This window comes from Strix uralensis, chromosome 3, assembly GCF_047716275.1.
Source record: "Strix uralensis isolate ZFMK-TIS-50842 chromosome 3, bStrUra1, whole genome shotgun sequence".
Classification (NCBI taxonomy): Eukaryota; Metazoa; Chordata; class Aves; order Strigiformes; family Strigidae; genus Strix; species Strix uralensis.
Window position 1 is genome coordinate 20907937 of NC_133974.1, and position 27402 is coordinate 20935338.

The 27402-nt window shown below is 37.3% G+C and overlaps 1 protein-coding gene across 11 annotated transcripts in view; it reads left to right on the top strand.

The window, feature by feature from the left end:
• Positions 1-27402, top strand: part of MYT1L (myelin transcription factor 1 like) — a 314516-nt gene that overhangs the window by 174873 nt on the left and 112241 nt on the right. For all 11 annotated transcript variants that reach the window (XM_074861644.1, XM_074861643.1, XM_074861646.1 and 8 more), the window contains 3 exons: positions 6900-6954; positions 7137-7170; positions 7471-7533. In XM_074861644.1, the coding sequence (XP_074717745.1) occupies positions 6900-6954; positions 7137-7170; positions 7471-7533 (152 nt within the window). The remainder of the gene's footprint in view (positions 1-6899; positions 6955-7136; positions 7171-7470; positions 7534-27402) is intronic.

Below are 27402 nucleotides of genomic sequence, written 5' to 3' on the forward strand. Positions count from 1 at the left end.
TCATGTAGTGAAAAGTATGTGATAAAGCACAGAGATATTTGGGGACCCATTGAAGTTATTGGTAGATGTCCCATTTACCAAATATGTTCAATAGTTTTTCACAAAACGTATCCAGCTTCTAAAAACTTACTCAGATTATCAGGAGCCATTCTTGACAAATACCATTATTAGAAAATGAATTGCTTTTGGAATACACAGACATGCTGAAGAAGGTATGTTAGAATTTGGATTTGGCTGCTATTTTTTGAGGAGAGCAGTAGAAGGTCAGTTTACTTTTTTTTTTTAGGGAAACTGCACAAAGTACTAATATAGTATGGGACACGCTGCTCACATAAACTATTCATCATTTTCCAGGTCATGTTTCTTTGATTATGAGAATATAGAAGCATTTTAACTGTGGTAAATACAATTGACATATTTTGTTTCGTTCTTCGAGATACTAGATCAAAAAAAATTCTTTAAATCCTTTCATTTTAACTTTCTACAGAAGAAAGAACATTTTTCAAGTTACAAAATACAAATGCTGAGCAAACCTTGGCTATAAAAGTAGTACAGGAATCTCACCTGTAGAAATTTAAATCTTGCGTCATGGCTGGCTGAAAATCTGCCATTACTAAGTAACTTGACAGTCACAAGGAAATAAGTTCTAATCTGCAACCTTTTTATATAATCAACTCATTACATTTTCAGGAAATCAGAATTTTTGTCATTTAACGTTTTACTTTTATCACATTATGAGTTATGTCTAATACTACTGATTAGGGAAAATCAAGTTTCAAATAATTTTAGTAACATACTTGACTGAAAATAACAATTATGCAGTAATTCTAGTATTTATCAGTACTTGCCATAGATCTTTGAGGTCATAAATGATCTACCTTTGTGTAGTATAGACAGTGAATGCTCTGCCTCAGTAAACATTGGACAATTTTTGAGATTATTTGAGAATCTAGTTTTTGGATTTGAAGAAATCCAGATAAGAAAAAAATTGGGAAGTCCAGATCTAAGGCTCTTAGTTCACCTGTGGCTTTCTAGACTTCATTTACATCATGGCTAGAGGGAAACCAGAATAATTCACTAAGCAAGCATTGGCTGAGATGGAAATTTCAAAACTTGGGACTGAAACTTGCAGTCTCCATGCCTCTAGCAAGAAATTCAGATACCCTGAGAATTTTAAAAAGAATGATCATTGTCAGGATGCCTGCAAGGGAAGAGAATGCTGAACTACCTCCCTATGAGGGAGCAAAAATCGCCATTTGTCCTGGAAAGTAGCCTAAAGGTCTGGATCCCTCACACTTGGCAGCCCTGAGGAGGTCCATATGGTAGATATGTGAGTGTGTCTAGAGATAGGGAGAGCAGGGCTAATTGTGATACTTCTGGGAGCTTAGTCTCGGATAAGTCTATGATGAGACTCCTAGCCTTAAATCTATATACTTTAAAACCCTGAAGACTCCAGCAGGGGTTACTAACAGGGTATCCGGCAAGCTAACAGAAAAATAGATAAGGTCCCGGTGAAAACTTGCCCTCTATTGCTAGAAGTTACTGACCATATCCAAACACCTCAGTGGTTTTCTGGAAAATTAATACAGCCTTAAAGGTTGTGCAGCTACGGATCACATTCTTCCCTTCAGCTACAGCAGCGCAGAAATTGCTCATGCTCATCTGGCTGTCCAGATCCTATTCACTGTTATTGCCTTACAGATTATGATCTTTGGTCTTTCAAGCATGGCCCACATTCTTTGTTCATAGGTACAGCACCTCGGAATTGGCATGTTCTTTATACGAGTCAAATCTCCCAGATGACGCAGGCCAGTACATGTAACTGGCCCGTCTCCAACATAGTTTATCACTCCATTAATTTCTGTTTTATCTGCATATTTCAGTAGCATATAATCTTCCAGAGTAGTGGCGAAGATGCTGACTATTATAGGGCTAAAACACATACCTGTGGGATTATATTAGAAAGACTCTTCTTAAATATATATTTTTTAATTTTTACAATTATTTTTGTAAAGAAAATAATTTTTATACAAAAAATTTTTCTGGAGAAATATCTGTTAACCGCTATGCTGATTTTATGAAGTGCCTATTTTATTGTCTGAATGTTTGGTAAGGGAAAGCAAAATGTTTAAAAGATATCTAAGTATATGATATCTTAACATAGCTACCTTTATGGACAAATTTTAAAGTATCATCAAAAAGCAGTTTCAAGTGTTTTTGATTACAGATTTTCCACAAGAAAGTGTTGACTGGTGCTGGTAACGTCACTGTCTTGTTTCCCATATCAGCTTTTGTATGAGGTTACTAAGGGTCAACGTCAGGAAGATTAACTTAGTGAGCCACACCATCCTCTCAGCACTTAGTAAAGATTAATTTAAACAGTTACAAATACAATTTTTTCAGAATTTTTTTTTCAGTTCTCCAGCATTTCCCGAGTGTTCCAGGATTGTTACATATCAACAGCAATGTCTTGGAGAACTATCAGGTTATATTAATTTTAGGGGGTAATGTTGTCTGGGACTTTGATTTTAAAATAACAAATAGCTGCTTTTGTTACTTTTTAAAAATTTTCTTGTTGTTTATTAATACAAGCTATTAATTATCTCCAAATACTACAAAAAATTCTTTCAAATGTATTTAAATAATTTCTTATTATTACCATGTTTCCCACTCAGAATTTTTAATTGATATTTTTAGTTCTCCTTATTGATAGTTTATGTTTACTAATAAACTGCTCTATGTGTGTGTATATACATATGAATTATTTTTTAATCCTCATGAGCTACAAGTTGTTTTTTTAAGCTTTGGATTGTTGAGAAGGGGTTCTTTCTCTTTTTTTTCCACTTTTTTATTAGTGAATCCTTCTGATGTGTTTACGCACCTTTTTTTTTTTTTTTAACATTTAATGAAGCATTTTTGAACTGCTCCTAATCATAGTCATTTTATGTTAAAAGATTTTTTCCTACTCAGTTCAGCTCATGATTATTTTCAGCTTTCGTATACTGACACTTTTAAAGCACCTTGTGTTTGTGCTTGCGCATGTCTGTTAGTTATTGGGATCAGATTCTGTACATTAAGACATCACAAGTCTTAATTGCCTGCATGCAGATGACCACACAGGGCTTTTTTTCATTTTCACACAGAAAAGTGAGATTCAGTATAGAATTTCCTTCGGCTGGTTAAATAATTTCTTACATGAGAAATATCAGAGTAATTTTCAGAAACTTCAAGTATACTCCTGTGGTTATAGCACTCATCTGCCACCCCATAAGAAACCTTCACTGCAACACAGAAATTTTTCCTTTCTATTTTTTTTCCAAAGCTAAAGAAACTACTCAACCTGTTTGGTGTCCTATTTGGTTGTCTTCAACATACCTTCCAATATAACAGACCTTCTCTTGCACCCCATCTTGTGATGTATTAGTTAGAGCACTGATCTATAATAGTCTTCCTTCTCTAAATCTTCAATAAGACTAATGCCCATAATGGTGATACAGAGTTGCTAGCTTTACCTCGCTCTGCCCATCCTCCCTAAGTAAGGCATATCCAATAATTTGATTATTTTTAACTATGATTTACCAATTTCTACCAAGACCTTTTTTTTTTCTTCTCAGAATTAAGAATTTAGAGCTTTCAATTTTCATGTCTAGAGTTTCTCTATGTAGCCAGGTTAAGAATTTCTTCTCTTCCTGCTCCTGATGCCTTGATCTTTGCTTTCATACATAATCTTTTAGGTTTCTCCTCTTAGATGCCAGACTAAAATGCTAGCCAGCCTGTCCTCGATGTCCACAAGTTCTCTGGAATGGTGACTCAGTATTCTGCAGAACTGTAATGTAAAGGTCATGAATAAAGTAGAACTACTGAGGTGAACTCCCTGTGAGTCACTAAGGTCCACATTTCCTTTTTCTGCATGTGAAAATGGTGAGGAAGACCTTGTTTGTGTGAGATTAGTGGCCACAGGAGCAGAATTCTGTTCCTGACCATAGAAATGCCAGGGGTGCATCTGGGGACTGCTATGGTGGTCTGGCAGGTGACAGAACTGATGCATGTCTCATGTAGCATTTCATGTGGAAATTACTTGCTCCCAGCATCCAGCATTGAATACATAGAAAGATGAAGGCTGAAAGTTTAACATGACAGTCTTGAAGATCTGTGAGTGAGCATATAAATAAAGTCAAAGCAAGATTCCATTGGCTAAGCATAGGCACCTACCATCATTTGATGCATCCAAGACACACATTGCCACATATGACAGGGCATCTAGGCCACAGACAAAGGCAGGTAGATCTGTGCCTTTCTGGAGAAACAGCAGGCTATGTAGGATGCACAATAAAATTTAAAGTAACACTAAATGTCTTCAGCTTTTACAATCTTTTTTCACTTCTTTGACCTGCTTCTGGATCTGGATTGTGTGGATCCTATAGGGGCTTTTCCAGCTTAGTGATTTCTTCTTTGACTGTCAGTGTAGTTAAAAATGTACCCACAGCATTCTTGAAGTGCTTACTTTGGTGTAGAAAGACAGGCAAATCTGTTTTGTAAGTTTGCCCCTTCTAAATTTGCACAGACTATCATAACAACTGGGGCCGCATTTCCAGGTTAAGATCATAATAGCTCTTTCAGCAGATTTTTCAGTGGTGGCAAATGATGCTAGATAATGTTTTTCAAACTGTTAAAACAACATACTAGGCTGAACATCAAGTAACTCCACTTCTGGTCTCCTGTCAAGTCCTTACATATTGCAAGAGTTACAGAATAGTACAATGTACTGTTTCCTTATTAATAAAATTCAAACAGTATCATCATCTAGTGGGTAATTTTTATATTCCAGAGATGCTGTTCGTGCTTTGGTATGGCAGCTTGAAAAGCTTCAAATGCATATCAAACCTTAAGAGCTGAGAAGCCAGCCAGGGTGTGAACCCAAGGTGTAAGGTAGACACTGTGGATGGGTTAAAGTTTAAGATTCAGTTTAGGTGCCTGTAGTAGGTGTCTACAGGGATGCCAAGTGTCTCATGCTATAGTCAATGGAGAGCTAGACAGTATGGGCAAAGGAGCTTAGAGACTGATTCTGTCCAGCCTGAAGTAACACCTAGTGGCTGATCAGAGGAATTGTTCCTCAAGCTCTGGTGGCTATGTTAACTAGGGGTAAGTTCAGCTGCCTAAGCATAGGCAGCTGGTGCCATTTCTGATGCCAAAGGATATCTGAAATATCTACACAGGGTTGGCAGTTGTAACACGACATACGTGTACTCTTCTGTACCTTTCTGGACTGGCAATTGAAGGTGTGATGGGATACCTCATGGTATCTCAGATAGCACCATTGGTTGGCAATGATAGAAGCTTATGCTCCTAATGTATACGCACACAGCTATATGTAGGTATCTTAATTTAAAAATGAAACCCACTCAAAGTGATGCAAAGGTCTCGATCAGAAGACTGCACTGAAGCCCCCTAGTAGAGGCTGGTGCTGTATTAGCTTTCATAATACCTGTTTATTTTAGAAGATCATTCCTTTAGTGTGGAATAAATCACACTACCAGGAACCATGTGATGACTACCAAGAAGCGGAACTACATGAGTAGCACAGAGCCTTGTGAGAGTGGCCTTTCTTGCCACCAAATCCCTGCACCCACAGATCTTGTTGTGCTGATTCTTTCCTCCTAATTTAATGTGTTGAGGGAGTTCTGTAAAAGCATCCCTTGATTTCTTCCTTGTTCATTACTTCCCGCATCATTTGTGTTAAGGTACTGACCAAAGAATGGTAGGTGATTAAAGGGTTAACTGCAAGTCACTTGGACATGTTTCCATGTTTTTGCATGAGAAATGTGACATTCTTATCAGATATCGATCCAAGGGTATTGCTGTAAGCCAGTGATTGATTTTTTTTTCTGGGGGAACTAGAGCCTCATGGTTGATTTCTATGCTTCCTGACCTTTACAATACCATCTCTATGTATGAACCACTGCAGATCCATCTTGCCATCCCATTCTTCCACATTCAAAGGAGCTGATGGTACTGATACTGCATATAATTTCCCTGACACAGTCTCTCCGCATAGTTTAGTGCAATCTGCTTGTGTTGTACAAAATCGTAAACTCTAGGTAGCCTATGCAGTTTACCTTTGAAACTCTTATGACAATAATACATGGAAGAACAGAAGAAACCATGTGGTCCTATGGTAACTACTATAGATCAGTGTTTATGATACTTTCCAAGGTCTAATCTGCAGCCCTGTCCCTGTCTGGTAAATATTTAAGGTTGCTGTATATTTATTACTGCATAGAAAGCTACATTGGATAGGCATGCTGTTTATAAAATGAAGGTGAAGATTTAGCCATATGTAGCAAGTGAACACATTCCTGAAACTTGAAAAACACTTCTGAGCAATGAAACACGTTGGCAAATGTCATAATGCCATATTAAATAAAATTAAATCTTTGAAGTTCTGATGATGACTCTTTATCTCCTTTTCAGTCATTATTCCTCCCTCTCTTTCCCACTGCAAAGTGTTTGGTTAGAAAGCGACCTGTGGTGTGCAACCCCTTGACTTTAATTTTAAATTGCATAGAAATCTATTGAATCCTTGTTTCAAAATATATGGAAGTAATCAGGATTTTATGTCAGAAATACCCCTTCAAAAAGGGGAACCAGCACCTAGTTGCACACAATTTGCTATGAAAGCAGGGCATGCAAATGGATTGATTAAAGCAGAAATTACCGCATTTTCTGTTTTACATAAACAGAAAGATCCTAAAAATCCCCTGTAAGGTGGACTTTTCCTTACAGGATAAGATGGAATTAAAATAGTGTCAATAAATTGTGTGAGAGACTGTATCAGTCTGTGCATTGATAGTCTGTGCATGCAGGATAAGAACATTGACTGCCTGCTAATCTATTCCCAGATGGAGGTGGATGCAGACGAGAAGCGCCATCGCACACGCTCCAAAGGTGTTCGAGGTACGTCTCTTGCTTCAGTAAATCACTCAAGGCCCCTGCTCAGGGTGACCTTCATCCTCCAGAATCTCTTTGCACGATTCATTCTGACCCTTGCTTTTACACAACCTTTCTGGTAATTTTCTGTGGAAGAGGGGTACTTGTAATAGATGATAAATTTTTATATATTTTCCATCTCTCTGCAGTTCCCGTGGAACCAGCCATACAAGAGCTGTTCAGGTTAGTGCTCTGAGTGTAAAATGTATCCCCATTAGCAATTTAGAAAATTCATGCCTTTTAATGGGTATAATGCACTTTCAAGTTCATTGGTGGTTTGCTCATGCCCTGCTGCACTGATGAAATTAATTCCCTCGAGACTTGCTAATAAAAAGCATCCCCTCTTTTTTTTTTAACTTCAGTTATTTGATTTCTCTTTCTGTCTTTGTTGCCCTCCATCTCTGTAATACCTACTGCCTGCTTTTAGTGTAATCTTTCTGCAGCACACCAGCACCTATATAATTAATTCTTTCTCTTTTGCAGCTGTCCCACGCCTGGCTGTGATGGCAGTGGTCATGTTAGTGGCAAATATGCAAGGCACAGAAGGTAATATCTGTAATTTTTCATAATTTAGTGAAGAGATTTGGTAAACAAGTTAGCTGGCATGACCTTGATAAACCAAACAATGATAAAAATTAAGAGAATAGAGATTCTAGAAGCCATTCAGCTTCACATTTTTTTTTCTTTTTGAATGTCACACAAAATCTAACATTTTTGCTGAGGAAACTTGTTCTCATTGTCAATCTTCTCTCAATTTTTGCATACAGTTCTCTTGCTGATGTGTTGCAAATTAAAATTTGGCCCTACTGACATGTTGGTGCCAGTGTGACTTCTGTTATTTAATGTATTTTATAACTGAATGAAAACGAGTTTCTGAACATTTTAAGTTTGATGATCAGGTTAGATTCAAAGGTCAAAGCCTAAGACAAATCAGTGATAATAAGACTTCACTGTTCAAAAGTTATATTATAAATACCTTTACTTCAGTTTCTAAAACATCTGTGGAGACATCTTCCTTAAGAAAATGGTTTTAGCTGTTTATTGGTAATTCTATATCAAGGTAGCATATGTTACACATGCTAATGTGCTTCAAATTAATTTAGAGCTCAATTTTTACATTTTTGTGTCTTCAGTGTCAATGTTCAATAGTGTTGTACACCTGTGTAAACATTATTCCTTTCCTGAATCATTTGTTCATGAATTGCTTGTGCAATATTTTGAAAATTTAACAGCTCTGGAATATATGAATTTTTCTCATGTGCTGTGCATTTCATTTGACATATTTCATACAGCAGCCTGTTGTAAGAGATAAAATGGCTGATGTTTTGGCCATCTCTCTTCTGAATAGAGGGAGGTGTTCAAACCGGTGTTAAATTCTCCTGAAACTGTTAAGACTTTTTTCATTCTTGACTTTTTCATGCTTTAAAGCACTTGTGGTGTTTATAAGAACACATTTTTCAAACCAAATCTGATAACTGTTTTGTAATGAGGGCATATGTTTTTTGTGCATTAAATTGAAATTATATGTTTGTGGTTAAGGCATTTATTTGAAACAGGAAAACATACCAAACAGTGACGTGTCAGTCCACTGGGTGCCATTCAGTCCACTCATGTGCCTTTTTTCTTAGCAGTGAATGAAGCTTAAGGACAAGTCCAGAAAATACTTTCAAAATTAGAACAAGAAAAGTGTTATACTTGATACCAAACTTCTTTTGAGTTACATTTAAACTATATAAAACATAAAATAACAATATTCAAATTTCTTTTCCTAATCTTTTTTTCACTCATAAAAGCGAAAAACATTTTTGTGGTTATTTTAAGGATTTGTTTAGATTGGAACACTGATTTAGAAAAAGTAACCAGAATCATTCTTCTTAAATTATTCTTAAATAATTATTCTTAAATTCACTTGTGGCTTCTCATTTCAAACCATGGTTTTCTTTTGTCCATTTTCTTCATGTAAATACAAGCTTCATCAGTAATTAATGAATGGCACCAAATCCTTTTCCCTCAGAAATTTCACAAGCAGTCAACAGTTAAATGACATGATTATAATGTCCTTTCTAGTTACAAGATTGTAACTACATGCATTTCTTTATACTTCATGGGATTTGCGTGCAGATTTCAAAAGAGAAGTCTTGAAACATACTGAAAGAAACTCTTTAGCTTACAAAAAATCTGACTTCTGAATTGCTCTAACTTTGATCTATGTGTCTGTGTTTGTGTAAAATCACCCTTTTGGGGGAGGGAGAAGGAATAGATGTGAGGTTTGGAAAGATTACATGCAGTTTTGAGACGTTAATTCCATATTTTGCTTTCTTGACATGATTCTGGTATGTCAGTACACGAACAGACTGAATCTCAGAGCTGTTAATTAAATGAAATTTTGGGCAGATGCGCAAAGAATAAAAATTGGAAATACATCAAAAATTCTTTTTTTTTCCTACTGGCTAAAGAATTTGTGGGGTTTTTATGTTTTCTTGTCACCCTGATTGCCAATGCACTAATCAAAATATATTTAACCAATATATGTCTTATCTAGTGTAAAAACACAAAGTTCTTTGTTGAGGTTTGCAACATACATATCTATTTTCTAAAAGAGCAGCAATTTTTTTTATCTAGTCCAATCAACACCTAGTAAATTTAACTTTTTGAAATAATCTGAAGGAATTTTTCTTTTTTCTGGTTTGCTATTTGGGTGGGAAAGACCCTCAAACATTTCTTCCAAGGAAATCAGACTGCCTTAAAAATTTGATGTGTTCAGGGAATTGCATATCTCAGCTGATGCCTAACTCAATTCTGTTTAGAGCTACAGAGCATTTTAATGAGGTTAAGACCTTTCCATTCACAATACCAGACGGGCTCATTATTAGGAATGAAATTTATTTACTTCCACTAGATGTAGTCAGAGCTCTCTAGAATTCTGTTTCTTCTATGACATCTTGAAGTGTCTGGAATTTCAGGGTTTTTTTCATTGTAATTTAATCCTTGTAATATCAATGTGACAGTGAAAACCGTGTTCAGATACTACATTAAACTTGAACTGAAATAAACAGATCTTTTCAAATTTTCAGACAGATTCAGGGGATGAAATGTTGTTCTGCTGATAAAATATTGGGTAGAAGTTAAAGGAGAGTTTTATCATATGTTTTGTACCCCAATTGTATTCTTAATTATGGAAGAGCTGCAATGTTAGGGTTAGCTAGGGAAACAAGCAGGCTGTATATGTCATTGATGTTTCCTTCGAGGTGTATGAAAACACAAGACTGGTACTAATTAGGGTAACAGTAGTAACAGCCTGTTGTGTCATTTCCAGCTTTTTTTTCTTTGTGTCAAATCTTAGTTTGAAGTGAAACCTTGCATGGCTTAGTTGCTGCTTTGCTCTCAGCTCTTAAGTTTGGTGCTTAATTTTAGCTGTTAGTTGGGCATTGCTAATAGACAGCTAAGATAGACAGGCTTCTCTGCAGGGCCCTTTAGGGCAAGATTCTAGGGTCTCTAAATCAGTGAGAGCACCTTTTTCAGTGGCTGAATAGAAAGTTCAGAAAGATTAGCATCCCAGTTTGAGCACTGAGGGTAAGTGCCCAACTATAGGTGGTATGCCTACGTTCTTCAGAGCAGAGTCCTGTCTTTCTTTTTTTTTTTCTTTTTTCTATTTTAGTCATACCTAGAAACCTGAAGCTATCAGGGACCTTCTAGTACTGTCTATGGTGCACAGCATGAGGCAGTGCCTAGATGTTAGAGTTTACACAGATAGGCCTTTAGTACCTGTTTTTTATGTTTCCAGGCACCTGAGGCCAACTGAGCTACTCACACATCATGCAGTTAAAGAAATGGACGTGTCTTTGTAGTATCAGGTCCTAAAAAATGAAAAGAAAGCAAAGGTTGTGAAAGATCTGAAAACAAAAACAAAACCAAGAAATAAGGCATAGACATGTTCAGATAGTGGTGGAAACAAGAAAATAATTCAAATCTCAGGACTGAAAACCTGAGCTTCTCCCTGAGCCATGCTTCTGGTACCTGTTTATTTTATGCACTTGGTAGCTCTTCAGGTTCATTGTACATAGCATCATAATAATGAACAGTGCTCTTATACATTCAGAGCTGTGAATTAATTTTGGACAAGCTTGGTCCAGATCCTTGAATGCTTACAGCTGTGAACAATCCATCTGGGTATATAGCAGTTACACAAACCACACGAGGAGAGTGTTCCCAGAACTGTGTTTTCAGGACGTCTGTCAGCTAAGCATCCAAAGAAAAACATAGATTCAAGTCTTCTTTCATTGCAATTAGTGGGAACTTTGCCAGTTTCATTAATGAACTTTAAAGACAACAGGATTCACATTCTGTGTTTATAAATGTAAAAGCGAGTCCAGTTTCTGGTCTTAAGTTCTGCAGGTGCAAATCCCATAGTTACTCTAGAATAACTGAGCGCAAACTGGCCTATGTTGTTTACTGAATGTTATTTACTGAGTAGACGTGAATGACGGTTTTAGAAATATTACACCCTGCTGTGTTGCTAGGCATTTAGCATTTTTTAATAAAAAACATCATATACCAAATAGATGCCTATGGTTTGCCATGTAAATAGGTATGTAGACACATCATAAAAATCCTAACTAGATTCCATTAAAAAAATACTGATTACATGCTGAGGCCTATTTTAAAAGCTTCTTAACATCATAGTTAAATTTTTTTCTCAAGTAACAAAAGCAATTAGATTCTGTAATGCATTAATCACTTGCCAAATACCACATGCTTCAGAATGAAACACAAATTTTAACAAATAAGAGCCCTAAAAAGAATCTTAAACTGGTAGAGTGACACTGTGTATATTAATTTAGGAATCTTTTAATGCATATATCAGTGCATATTTTAAAACAGATAAAGCCATTGTATAGAAATTAAAGCAAAACACAATCTTAGTCTGAAACAATATGCATCAAATTTCAGTGAAGGATGAATTGTTAAGGCCAAATGATAAACCCTTCAGATTTAAAATGGAAATACTGATAAAGCTCTCGTTGTATCATGAATTTCAATTTGATTGCTGAAAATAAGAATTCAGGTAAAATGAACCAACTTAAACATTTAATCTACCAAGAATTTTACATGCCTTTTCTTCAGTTAATATTGCATTTGTAAGGGATTTTTTTTTGCATTAATCACTGATACAATGTCTTGCAAAAAGAAGCTAGTCTCAAAAATGAAGAGGGATCATAAAATAATGTTTGGATCTATAATGTATGAATTGTCCCTAACCTTATAAAATATATTACATTTTAATTTTCTACTAAATTTCTCGATATCACCAGTTCTTTGTTGCTTTACTAGTCTGTCTCTGTTTCTATTACATTATACAGATAGAATTGTTTTGACCATCTTTTAATTTTTAAGCATGAGATTTGTCATTTCATACAACAGATTTGAATTTATAAATACCTTAGAGTTTAGCATTGCTGTTTTGATTAAGAAAAGCCCCACATACCCTCATATTGCCTTGGCATTATATACTGTAGTTTAGTCATCTATATTTTAGAACAGAGTGAGTGAAATAATTCAGGCTCCCAAACTTCAAAATTAAAAGACTCAAACGTCTTTCTCTTATTAGAAAATTATTGAATTTCTGTGGCTTGTTGTGCCATATTTCTTATTCAAATTTTTTCATTTCATATACCTTTTCACCCACCAGTTTGATTGCCATGGCTGCAGCCGTGGGTGAATAATTGCCTGTCTTCACAGGAGCATGTTCTGGAGCTAAAGTCGAGTGCTTGCTTCCTGATGTATGCCTCATTTGGATTCTGCCGACAGCCTAGGGGCTGTATTATTCATGCCTTGACAGATAGCACTCACTAAAAGCATTGGAACAGGGCCAGGTACTGGCAGAGAGATAGTGGAGCATTGCAACTTGCAACTGAGAGGAGCATCTATAATAGAAAAGAGAGAAATCCTCATACCTCCCTTTTACTGGTCTCACTTTGATGGAGAATTCATTTGCATCAAAATAAAATACCCTAAAAATAAATACATTTTTTCTAAACCACGCTTGAAAGTTTAACACAATTTTCCACATTTAATTGCAAAGCTGATTTTAATTAGTAAGGCCCTGCATGTGAAAAATGAAGATTCACTTGGGTGAGTGTAACACATTGCAGTGTCTGCTGAATGCTCTAATTAATGTATGGCTGCTGTACAACAGGGTGCACTGTGGGATATTTATGAAAAATTCTGTGCACGCAGCCAGTCTATCTGTATTTTAGTTCTTGAATCCACAAGAATAAATAACTTTTCCCCCTTTATTCTTTATGAGACATCATTGTGCATGCCATCACTTCATCCATAAACTTTATGGCATGCCTGTCCTTTTTACTATTTGTCAACGACATTATAAATCAGAAGCCAGGACATACATATTTTAACATTAATTTGATAGCAGAGCATGGCTGCATGCTGTGCAGAACCTGAGGTCCATTGATGCATTTGTGTTAAAGCCTAACCACAGAACAGTGAGATCCTTCTTGTTTCTTGCTTTTACGATACTGTGAAAAATCCCGCTGAATGCTGGAAGTATAGACAAATGTATATTTGTTTCTCTCTAAACCGATAGTCAACCTTTATTATAGTGATAAATAATGATAAAATGATTTACTGGATATTAACCTAAGGAAAAACTCTACTCTGACACTGCCTGTGCAATTTAATTCTATTTCATTTAATGGTATATTTGCTAAAGATTTTCGTAAGTTGCGGTAAATACCAAGAATAATATTATAAATGTATTTTATATAACGTAATCCACCATTCAGGGTTTGTAAATAATGTTAGTAAATGAAGCTTCACTGCTTTGTTAAATCCAGCTAAAGAGAAACAAGTATGTAAATAAATAAATAAATAAAATAAGTGAAAGAGTGTAGGGATTTTCAAACAGAACACTGCAAACAATAAATAAATGTGCTGACAGAGAATCCATAATGTATTAGAGGTCTGTATTGGCTGCTGTCTGGATTCAGCAATATATCCTTTGTCTGACTGTTGATTAATGATTAGAAAGGTGCAAAGTTGGGTCTGAAACATCAACCAAATATACACCAGGAATTGGCATGTGACTGCATGCTCATGGCCATTGTCTAGAGGTGACTACACAAAGTAACCACAGTTCAATTCATCCTATCACCACCTGGATTGGGGATAGCAGTTTACGTGGCAGCAAGTTGCAGGATCTGCATGTGCCAGGAGTACTAGCCTATTAAAGGGTGGGGGGAGAAATAAAATCAGAGACAGGAGCATGGAGAGTGCTGACCCAACTGTGCAGCAACAGCAAACAGCAGATTTGGGATGTGCTTTCTGCAGTGGGTCCCCAGGCTTGTATGTTGCTGAAATGCTATGCTCATGTCTTTCAAATGGCAGGTGCTGGGCGTATTTCTCATGCAGCAGTTCACTTACAGCCACAGTGTTTTCTGTGGAAGGATCTGTCTGGAGATGTTGCCATCATCCACAAAATAAATGAAGACCATGAAGAAAGTATGGGAAAAAAACAAACAAACAAAAAAAAAAAACAAACCCAGAACATCCAGTAATACTGGGGAGATAATTTCCCCAGCAAGATCCTGGAAGTAGCTATACATATTTTTCCTTTGTCTATGGGAAATTTATGTGGTTGGCCTGGTAGCTTTGCTGAGAACCTTGTGTTCCCTTAGGAGAGGAATAAATCGTTTGAGGTTGCATAATTTGTGCTTTTCATAATGAAAAAGAGGATCTACAGAGTTGATCCGCACATGATGGGCAAGACTTTTCATCTCCCTATGCCTCTGTTTCCCCACTTGTAAACAGAAAAAGAATTACAGGCATCTTAAGATGTAAAGACAGAAGCATATATGGGGGATTATTGCAAACACAGGGCCCAAAACTCTGTCTCTGATATTTATCTGGTATTTAAATAAAGATCTGTTAAATGACCACTGATATCAGAGGAAGTCTAACCTTACATTTCAGTGCTGTTTGGATCAAAACATTTTTCTGGAGGATAGAGCAAAATTAACTAATTTGTAATGATAAGTCAATTTTACATTTAGAGTCAGTTCAAGTTTCCCGATTTCATAATTTGTGAATTATTTCTGTAAAAATATTGATTCCGAGGTTTAAAAACATGGCAGTATTTAAGAAATCTGTTTATTAACGTGTATTTTAGTGATAATGCCGTCATGGTTATTAGCCCTACACTAAACCAGAAAAGCCATGAGCAACATTGTGCATTGGGTTTAGGGTACTACGGAGCTGCCTGCATCCTCCTACCAACAGTTATTCTGAGCAGCAGCATAGCTACTGTTTGTGCAGTTGAAAAATGGCCTGTGGATTGGAGCATCCCAAGTCAGGGCTTTGAAGACAGTAGAATTTACTGGTCAATACTGGCAGCTGGATAGACAGGGAACCCAATCTTGTTCCTTGCTCCAGTTTCCACACCAACACAAATAGCATAGATGACTTTGAAAAAGTCTTATCCATAGGTGGCACTGATGCTATCAGGGAATAGTGTTGCCCTGCACCTTATTCTTCAGCTCAGTGAAAATGATCTGAACTCTGCTAGAATCATCAAAAAAAGAGGCAGGGGAAATCATATAAGTAAAAAATAAATAAAGTTATAGTTATCCTTTTCTTTCAAATATTAATATTTTATGAGATCAGGCACCCTAATTATTACCTGGGCTAGCAGAAGAATATGAAGAAAACAAGAAACAAACCCAAATATGAAGGAACCAGAAACCAGGGTCCAACTACCTTCTGCATGTTCTAAATCACTAAACCATGCTAGCAGAAAAATCCACATAGATGTATATGTAGAAATAGGAGAGAAATGAGGCAAAAAAAGTAAAGAAGTGAGAAAACAAAATCTAGGTTGTAGGAAAAAAGAGAAAAAAAATTATTTTCGCAGGTTCTTTCCTGCTAAAAATACACTATGATGTGTCTTTAAAGACTTCTATTGAAGTCTTTCAATAAGTTGAGACAGCCCTTTCAAAGACATCACTTCTTATTAGTGGTTGATATTAAGTACTGCTTCTAGTGATGTCAGCTCAGGACAGGGAAAGGAGAGGTACTCCTGAGCCATCTTTGATGACAATAATAAATCTAAATAAATACATTCACAATACAGAATCAAATGTACAGGGGATAGATAGCTCCTGAAGACACCCTCAGCACTATACAGTTTAGGACACAGTAAGCAATGATAACTTCAACCAGATGAGTGGACCTACCAAGTTAGTTTCCTGGCTACTCACCTGAATCACCTTCCCAAGAAAATCTTGAAGCTTACTGATTGCATGAAAAAGGATTGCAGAACCTAATGTCCTTTTGTTATTTGCAGACACCAGCAGCACCACACTGTAGGTACTCATGGAGGAGTGGAAAAGGCATATAAGCCTAAGAGAAGATATTCCCGTGATTGAAGTTAGACCTGTGTCTTAAATCTATGATTGATAATGAAATTTGTAATACTATAAAGACAAATGAAACAGGACAGGATATGATCGACTTTAAATGCCAATACCAGCCATTTAAAACAGCTTTTTTAAGTTCAGTTCCCTGGGGCTGGGACAGATTTCTATGCCATCCATTTTTTTATTTAAAGTAATGAGCAGGCCACTAAATTGAATGAGCAAGTAGTGGATGAATGCTTTCTCTCCAGTTGATACTTGTGAAAGAAATTCACCAGTGATACGCACCTGCTACTGTTTTTCAACCTCATAATGTCTCCAGGAGAAAATTTTACCAGTACTTTGTGAACAGGGAATAGTGTTCAGATTAAAGGCTAGAGCTAAAAACTGGCGTGCGTTCCTACTTTAAGTGACCGAGTCCAAATGGTGGACCCTCATCATCCCTCCCTTATTTTGTGTCTAACTAACTCTGAAGTCAAAGTAGAACTGTACTTTTAACATTAAAGCTTGTCCAGATTTCTAGGGTTCTGCCAGGAAATGTTTATTTGGGCACTTTGATACCTATGTTATACTAAGTAAGTAGCATACTTAGTACATCTCTAATCTTTTATCTGCTTGCTTATGTGTAGCAAGTGTTTTTAAAATCCTCCAATTTCACAGAATCACAGAATCACAGAATCATCTAGGTTGGAAAGGACCTTGAAGATCATCTAGTCCAACCGTTAACCTAGCACTGACAGTTCCCAACTATACCATATCCCTAAGCGCTATGTCGACCCTACTCTTAAACACGTCCAGGGATGGGGACTCCACCACTCCCTGGGCAGCACATTCCAATGCCTAACAACCCGTTCTGTAAAGAAATACTTCCTAATATCTAGTCTATCTATCTACCTAATATCTAGTCTATCTATCTACCTAATATCTAGTCTATATATCTACCTAATATCTATCTTTGTGATCTGTAAAAACATGGCATTCACCCACTATTTTATTATAGGACACGTTTCTCTCATCTTCTGGGGACTGACTATAAGATGTCAGGGTGCTTGAATTCTCTTTCCTTGATCTCTTCTTCTTTTATGGACAATAATGATCAGGCCCAGTCATCATGGGTTTATGAAAGGCAGGTCCTGCTTGACAAAACTGATCTCCTTCTACGACAGGGTGACCTGCTTATTGGATGAGGGAAAGGCTGTGGATGTTGTCTACCTTGACTTTAGTAAGGCCTTTGACACCGTTTCCCACAGCATTCTCCTGGCAAAACCAGCTGCTCGCGGCTTGGATGGGCACACGCTTTGCTGCGTAAAAAACTGGCTGGATGGCCAGGCCCAAAGAGTTGTGGTGAACGGAGTTAAATCCAGTTGGCGGCCGGTCACAAATGGTGTCCCCCAGGGCTCGGTTTTGGGGCCACTCCTGTTTAATATCTTTATTGATGATCTAGACGAGGGGATCGAGTGCACCCTCAGTAAGTTTGCAGATGACACCAAGTTGGGTTGGAGTGTTGATCTGCTCGAGGGTAGGGAGGCTCTGCAGAGAGACCTGGACAGGCTGGAGCGATGGGCTAAGGCCAACTGTATGAGCTTCAATAAGGCCAAATGCCGGGTGCTGCACTTTGGCCACAACAAGCCCCAGCAGCGCTACAGGCTTGGGGAGGAGTGGCTGGAGAGCTGCCAGTCAGAGAGGGACCTGGGGGTGTTGATTGACAGCCGGCTGAACATGAGCCAGCAGTGTGCCCAGGTGGCCAAGAAGGCCAATGGCATCCTGGCTTGTATCAGAAATAGCATGGCCAGCAGGGACAGGGAAGGGATCTTACCCCTGTACTTGGCACTGGTGAGGCCTCACCTCGATTACTGTGTTCAGTTTTGGGCCCCTCACTACAAAAAGGACATTGAATTACTCAAGCGTGTCCAAAGAAGGGCAACGAAGCTGGTGAAGGGTCTGGAGCACATGTCGTACGAGGAGCGGCTGAGGGAACTGGGGTTGTTTAGTCTGGAGAAGAGGAGGCTGAGGGGAGACCTCATCGCCCTCTACAGCTACCTGAAAGGAGGTTGCAGAGACGTGGGGATGAGTCTCTTTAACCAAGTAACAAGTGATAGGACAAGAGGGAATGGCCTCAAGTTGCGCCGGGGAAGGTTTAGACTGGATATTAGGAAGTATTTCTTTGCAGAACGGGTTGTTAGGTGTTGGAATGGGCTGCCCAGGGATGTGGTGGAGTCCCCATCCCTGGAGGTGTTCAAGAGTAGGGTCGTCATCACGCTGAGGGATATGGTGTAGTTGGGAACTGTTAATGTTGGGTTGATGGTTGGACTGGATGATCTTCAAGGTCTTTTCCAACCTAGACAATTCTGTGATTCTGTGATATCCAAAAGGAAGAGGAAAAGATATAGTTTTGCAACTTCAAACAGTCACTTGGAGAGAGAAGAACCCTATTTCCAGTCCCAGCATTAGCACTTCATATAGAAGACAGACACTCATTTTGGATAGGAGTGGAATGAATCCTTCACTGGTAGCAAAGGACATGCAAATTTTTTTTTTTTGTATGAAGTATTAGAGAAGTGGGCACTCTCAAGCCAGATTACTATAAAACCTGATGAACAAGCAGTTTTCTGAGAGGTATAAAATGAAGCTTGTTACCCCTGTCAAAAGAGGATACTAAACACAACTTTCTCACATGTTTCTGTATGTTCTAGATTAGATAATGGCTAAGGCTGGGATCCTGATTCCTCCTCTGACCATCTCTTAGTCAAAAGACTGGGTTAATCTCTGTTTCTGAAAGAAAAAGGAAGGTTTAAAGTGATTAACTGCAGGAGCAGAAATCCCCCACTACAGAAAATACTTTCCTCTAGCCCGGTTTACAGTGTCTAAATTCTGCTGTGTGTTAAATGTCTACATGTCCCTAGGTATTAGAAGAGGAGCAGACATACCTCACTTGGATGTTAGAATTTCACTGTGCAGCTATGCACAGAAACTGAGAGCTGTAATGCATTTGCTCCCTTCGTAAACTAGCGGTTCGTGACTCTCTGCTACCACACAAGAAATTTACATCACAGCCAGAAGTTGAGTCATGCCTCTGAATTCTACTCCAATGTCTTTTGCTTTAGACCATCGTTCTTATATTAAAAGTTAATTTATACAAAGATGAGCAAGTGATTTCTTGTTATTGGGTAGTTGCAGGAACAATAAGAATAATGTGCTAGAGTTATTGATACACTGTTTAATGTAGATCTTGCTTGGGCATGTTTTCTTCCAGGATGATCAATGAGGATTTACGGTTTGTTGGCTCTTAGTGACGATAAGGACTACTTCAGGAGAAGGGGACAAGCAAATATCTGAAACAAGAGGATATGTCATATATACCATGACATATATAATGAATATTCTCTGTCTTATAGATGTTTGCATGTCACTAACCACCAAACAAAAAAACTTTTTTTGAAACTTATTTCTCAGAGAATTCTCTAGATATCCCATACTTTGTGAAAGGAAGTAGAAGATGCAAAGTCCCAACTAGATGGATGGCTACAGTAACTGTATTTTATGGTCATAAAGCTTTTTCATCTGTTAATTTTAAAACATTTCACAAATGTTAACGCAGTACCCGCAGTGCATTTTGTGATGTTAAGTATGTGATTTCTAATGACACTAAACATCATATTGCTTATGATGTTGTAATACATTCACAATAGCACATTGACTCACAAGACTGGTCATAGCAACATTTTAACCAGCACACATTTATAGTGCATAGGAGTTTGGGATGAAAAGTAAAAAACGTAAAAGATTGTTTATCTGTCTGAAAATGTAGGAATAATTCTGACAGAATGTAGTTGCATGACTTTATTTTGAGCAGTGCTTTGAAAATAACATTTCTAGTTCTTAAAACACAGACACTTAGCTCTTCTTTTTAATTCCACGTGACATAAGGTGTTACCAGCTTTACAGTCTTCTGTCCCACAATGGCAAATTTGTTTTAGTGCTACTGGCAAGGAAAGTGTACTACTTTCTGAGTCATAGTACTGTCTCTGCAGCACCTAGGTGTTCCTTGGCAATACTGACGTACTCAGAACTGACGTGGCCTGTCTTTGCTTAACTTGTGAGACCTAAAGAGATCACACAGAAAGACGGACTCAGAAACTGAGTCAGAGTTATAAAATAAATATCATGTTAGAAAGAATGCAAACAAATTCTGACTACTGTGTTAACTTCATCTTAGCAGTCAAGCTTGCTGCTTCCAGTTGTTATTAAAAGGATGTAGGAGGAAGGACTGAACAGTTAAAATGGCACTGACTAAAAGTGGAACCACTTATTTAAAATGTCAGCATTTAAGTAAAACTATAAAACAGAGAAAACATTTAGCTTTTTCTATCTACTATAATTTTGGTTGTTCATTGAAAATTATAGCAGTCAGATTTAGAAATCATAGTCTAGTGGACAGCTCGGGTAGAAGCACAGAACTATAATGGTTTAGATTTGCTAGTAGCTTTTTTTTTTTTTTTTTACTTTTTAGGTATACTGTGAATTAAACTGTTCTCCTCTGTAAGTAGGAATAGAATTTAATTCCTCTTACACCAGGGCACTTTGTAATTACGTTGTTCTAGAACTCTGTAAAGAAAAAACCTCCCCAGGAATATGAAAATGTATTGGCTGGTCTGAAAAACAGAGATGATACCAAACTCCCTATTTTTTAAGCCATAAGAAAATTTAGAATCATCTGGTGAAGAGTCAGGAAAGATCTACCTACTGGCTACATTACAGCATAGCTTTGCATGATATCAGATAATTTGAAGTGACATCATACCTATGCAGTTTATCAACCCTACTTTCAAAACCTTCTAGGTATTTTGGACACTAAAATGTTCTATGATACTAGCACACCTTCCATTTAGTACACTTACCTTTCAATTAGAGATGAGATAAAAGTTTTCCACTATTAAATTTCTACATTTGTGATTTTTCACATAAAGCATTTCAACAAATAAATCAGAATATAAACACAAACTTCTGGAGCACAATTTAAGTAGATCTTAGGTACTGAAATTGAAGAGAAGGATCCACAAAAATTCTAATTCTGTAGTTGATCAAACTTGTAACAGAAAACATATTTGTGTATACCCAGAGGTGCTGCCAGCTTAGCTAAACTGTGCTGCTCAGTGCTTTCTACATGCCAGAATGTCTGAGATTTGCAGACTGCAGGTACCTATACCAACATCCTCTGATCCAGTAGGCACAGCAGGCATTCTCTGCTCACCTAACGTGCAGGGACAGCTCTGATTTCTATAGACAGCGTAGCAGTCACATCCCCTTTCACTGAAAAATTCCTTGAGAGTGGTACATCCTGGACCAGCAGTGGGAATGCTACCTCAGGAAGCAACATACTGCTTTGGTTTCTCCATCAGCCTGAGTGGGCCAAGCATGATGTTAATTCCCAAGCCAGAATTGTACCAAAATGATGACAGGCGAAGACTGACTAGGATGAGGCTGCCTTCTGTTCCAGCTGTTGAAGCCAGGCCTGTGGACAGAAAGGAGCATGATGTTTTTACAGAGAACAGCGAAATAGAGAGAAAAGCTAGTTTGATGGTTAAAGGACTTTTGTAGAGGAACCAGATTTGGAGCCATAACAGGTTGATCAGGTTCAAAAAAAAAAAAAAAAAGAAAAGAAAAGAAAGGGTCTTCCATTTTTTTGACACTTGTTTCAATCTGAATTTTTTTTAAAAAGACAGAGTACAGTTCCACACTGCCTGTATCTAAACAGAGCAATAAACTAGCCATCCATACTACAGGCATGATTTTTATACCTGCATCGAAAGTGTCTTTTTGGATTATGAGTCATATTTTGAAGATGATATCAAGAGTCAAAGTTGCAAGTATGCAGACATCAACAAGAAAGAGAGAAGTGATTTTGGAAGCATTCTTTTTGTGGTACTTCATATTTCTTAGTGTAGATATACCACAGTCAATGTGCTTGCTATAGTGACTCCCAGGCTTATACACCTATATGTTACCACTGGGGAATTTATTCACTTAGCCATCTAAACTTAAGTATTTTAAAGTTAAGTGTGATGACATTTAATGCTGCCACAACTATTCCTATTATAGATCTGTGCCCCAAATATATAGTGACCATTTTTAAAAGTGACTAACACATTGCTACCGAATTTCAATGAGACATAAGTGTTAAGCATCAAATGCCTCAAACTATTCAAAAAATTAAAAGTAGTCTTTGAAGTGGCATACACTTTCTAAAAAGTTGCCTTTCATCTTTTAAAACTAAAGAATCTGTTCCTCTTCTTGCCATCTTCCTGCTACACACTTCTACTTCCAGCCATTTCCCAAATTTACTCTTTGGTCCTTGGACAGTACATCATTCTGGACCTTTCACTATTCAGCCGTTGACTCTTGCTACCTTTCCTGTCCGTGCGTCTTTAAAACTGAGCAGCTGAACTTCAGAGAAGGATAACTGCCACATTTCCCTGTGAAATCTAGCCATAGGAGGTATATTGGCAGCAGATTTTCAATGGAAACCGCCATTTCCACCCACAACCCAGCTGCCACATTTAAATCATGCTGTGTGGGGCTTCCACTCCCTTGGGAGGCTATTTTCATTTTCCTTCAGAGACTCTTCTACAGTCTAATGGAACTCACTGTCAGCTATAAAAAGTAACATTATATGCCGTAGTATTTTTTTTTTTTAATCGTGATATGAGTCAAGTTGGAGCCTCACTATTCTGGACGAGAATGTGATGGAATTCAGTTAGATTTTTTTTCCCCCCTGAACAGACATCCTTTCTTTCATCAGATGTATCAAAAAAGGCCAGATTAAGGCAAAACCATTTAGGCCCATATCTAGACGTTTGGCTTTTGGAGTCATGTGATTAAGCCAGTAGGTAAGCTTTCATTTTTAGACCAGAGTATTTCTAATTCTTCTAATCATGGGGAAAAAAAAAAAGGTGAAAAAAATGAACTCAAGAAATACAGTTTTGTCCTTTGAGTCTGCCAGCAGCTTGAACCAACTTCTTTACAAAAGGTGAGCTTGTATCTTAGTGAAAATACTACCTGCAAGATCCCCTAATATTACAACAAAGCAACTTCTATGTGCTGCAGAAGGAGACTAGTTTGGCAAATACATACTTTTCAGGGTATAAGTCTTGGCAGGGGGCAGGGGTTGTGCAGTGGCATTTTCTCAGAGAGGAGAATGATGATCCACAATACCTGCCTTGTACTTGCATGCAGTGGAAGGACGTATGCCATTATTTTTGTGTCTCCTGATGGATGTGCCCCATTACTGTCACATTGAGCAAAAGTTAGGGCAGGAGAATTGTGTAGGTCTAGAACCCCAGATTGGTCTAATGCATCTCTGATAGGAACTGCTAATAGCGACTCTAATGGCTGTTGAAAATTATATAATACTGATACAGCTTTGCAAGAACAAAGAACATAAAGTCTTGGTTATAAGTTTGTGCTTGTAAATTTGTATGCAGTAGTAAACTGTCAGGCACAAAAGCTAGTGTCAAAATTTTGTCCTAGAAATCAGGGTCATGGAGGTATAATGATAAAGGTATTTTAGAAATCCTCTTTATAAACAGATTTTTATGGTAACCTTTTTGGTGCAGAGCCCACTAAGAAAGAAATCACCCTTAAAAATTAATATGGAGGATAAATTTTCAGTTCCTTCATAATAATGTTTGCTAAACACATATTAATAATGGTTAACATTTGTATGAAGTATGAAGAGACCAATTCTAGCTGCAGCTCCATAAACGTAGAAAGAATGATGTCATTTCTATTATGTTTTAGAATAATCATGTGTTCTCAGTGTTATGGAAAGGCACAATCTTTTTGCTTTTTTTTCAAAATAGGAAGATTTAAACATCTCAGTCCTCTAACAACCAGAATTTAGAATATTTCACACTTGAATGACTCCTAACCAACCGTGCAAGACAAAGAATGGTATCCTGTAGTTTATGCTGGAGGTGAGAATCCAGTACAGAAGCACTGAAGTGGTTGCAGCTTGTATCACCTTGTTTTTGTAATTTTTTCCTGTAATTTCAGATGTTTACTGATGACAGTGTTGTGTTAGAAGGCTGCTCCACAGTATTATTCTTTTCCATTGGTTATATTCTGTAGCCATTAGCTTTTTGGATCAAGTAAGATACTTACTGCTATATTTACAGGAAAAATGGTGTATCGTATTTCTTAATTCTGTGCCATATATCATTCTCAATTAAAATTAAGTTGGGAGCCAGTGCTATTGTGTATCTATGTAGAGATGGTGGGAAGAGTGTTTGTGATAGGAATCAGTAGCTGATAGTCTCATTATAGTAGCCCTACATTAGAGATCTGATAAAATGACAGAGTGCTCTATTACTCAATACTGAAGTACATGCTAGAATGATAGTTTGACCTGCTGTGGTGTTGTTAAATATGATCTATCGAGTCTGTGTCTAAGGGTGTTGATTCCACAAATATGTATCTAACCATGCTGTTAAATGATTGATGGTATAACTACATGAATCGCCTTTGATTTCCAGCAGTTTATTTCCCTTGAATGCTTGAACTTAGCATGCTGAATTCCTTAAAAGCAATTATGTTTAAAAGATTGAAATAGAAAGATTTCATATAATGTCCGAGGCTCAAACATTGTGACTATGCAAAGATCTTTTGTAACTCATAGATGCGCTCTTGTAGTGTATTCTATCCCTTTCAAATTGGTGAATGATTCATTATGAACTTTTCCCATTTTATGATAACATATTATCATGAAAAATAAATAAATTGGAACCTGCCCTGCCTTCTACCTGTAAACAGAGTTGTCACTACCGCTGAGGCTGAAAACAGAGGATACTCACAAGTCTGGACATCTTGGCAGCTCTAGATGCTGCTTTGATTTAGCTCAATGTAGCCAACCTCATTTTTGTCTGCATGTAGAAAAATAGAGGGTTTTCTTTCCCAATGTTTTTCTTCCAGTTTAGATTTTTGAAATAAATGTAGACTTCAGGATTTTGAGTTAGTGCAGAAGTCAGTGTCTGTTGAGTTAGTGCAGAAGGGGTCGCTGGCTTTGTATGTTCCCATTTTTACGTGTCTGAGTGTCTAAATCAACATTGAAGTGTGTAGAATCAATAGCCACTTAGCAAAACTTGATTATATGCATTTCATCTAATGAATCAATATGAGTCATTAAACCTGTGCTCTTTGCACTATCCTAGTTTCTTTGATCAGTCCCTGTATTCAGGGGTCTGGCAACAAGGCATAATCAGTTGTGGCTTCCGGCTCTTGAATGCACAGTTAAGTTGGGTATCTGCAATCCAGAGTGCAGCTATAGCATTTGTCTGACATGGGATCATGCAGGTCGGCTTGAGAAGATAGCTAAGCTGTAGGGGGGAGGATTATTCATGTTAAGTGATACAGCAATTGTGGAAAGGAAAGGAGCAGGGTTTTGATTTTCTCTTTATGAAAGTATTGTGGTGCGTGGTTTTAAAATCTGCTAAGTACTATCTTTGTTGGGGATGGACATACAGTATTTAAAAAAAAAAAAAAAAGAGAAAAAGGCTCAGATTCCCCTCACTTTTATGAGATTCCTAAGTGGTAGAAATATAAGTTAATCACCATTAACAACCTTTATTGTCAGTGGAGAGATAGGCAAAGTGTCTAAGAAAGGTGAGATGAATTGCCTCCCAGGAGGTTCCAGTTTCTCTGCATTGACTTATGAAGGGAGCTTAACATGACATGTATAGACTTAGCTTTTAGAAGCCTAGGGGTAGGTGAGAGATGAACCCCATACATGACATCGTAAGTCATGGGGCAATCAGATATTATATTGATTTACTTATATAAATACTTTTGAATAATCTACAACTGCAGGGCATGTACTTTGCTAACCTGTGCTGCCACGTAAGTTTTTAGTCTCATGATTTGTTACATTTATTTTTTTACATCTTGCTTTAAGTGAGCTCTTCAGGGCTGAGATTTTTCTTCTGTATTTGTACAACACCTGGAAATGCATTACTGTGCCTCATTTTTATTCACTGAAAAATTGGATTCAGCCAATTAAATAAACTTATTGTTTAAATGGGTTAATTATTGCAAAACTGAAAGTTCCCTTTCAGTTGTCATGTCTTAAGAGCACAGACTTTGGTGATGGGTGAAATGATCTCACCAGCCAGAAGGTAGATTAGCCAGTAAGTTTGCCACTGTTCATCACAGGGTTCAGTTACACCAGTTTGGAGTCTCAGTGAATCGGTGTGGGGAGGTGCTTCAGACTGCAGGTGTATAGGATCTAATTAAATAAAAGATCCTCACTTTGACTTAGGTTATTGTGACTGTATTGATTACATCAAAGCTAGTCTGCTTTATTTTGTTTAAAAGTACATATTTCAATATTTGAATTTATAAAAAAAATACTTAAGTTTTGGGGTCCATCATTTACTTCAAGCACATCATTCTATTCTCATGTTATTTGTTACTCATAACTTCTTTTTGAAATGCTGTTTTTTAAAGACGCTAATTTTTCTTTAGGGCTTATTTAGTTAAATAATGCTATACACGTGGGTAGATCTGCAGTATGTTTGTGGATATTCATGTGTTTAAAAAGGCTCTGAAGTGCAAAAGGATTGAGTTGGATTTTAAAGCTCTGTGAGGAAAATATTACATCTTCTACCTTTACCTTTTGGGATCCAGCATACTTCTGGGCACTTTTGTAATTTTTCTTACTGTTCCATAATGCAGTACACAAATATTTGAAACTGCAGAAGGAAAAAAGGAATGGAATGCTCTACATTTCACTCATTCCTATCAGTCAAGCTTGTACCTGTTCAGGTAAATTAAGTTTTCACTGAACTCAAGCATAGGTACATATACATACCTAATGTGAAAAGTCAACAAACTTCTATTTGGTACAAATAAATGAAGATGGTGTGCTTTGACACTGCACACATAAAAGCACTTCCTGCTTATAATAATCTGATTTATTGAACCAGAAGCAGAAGCT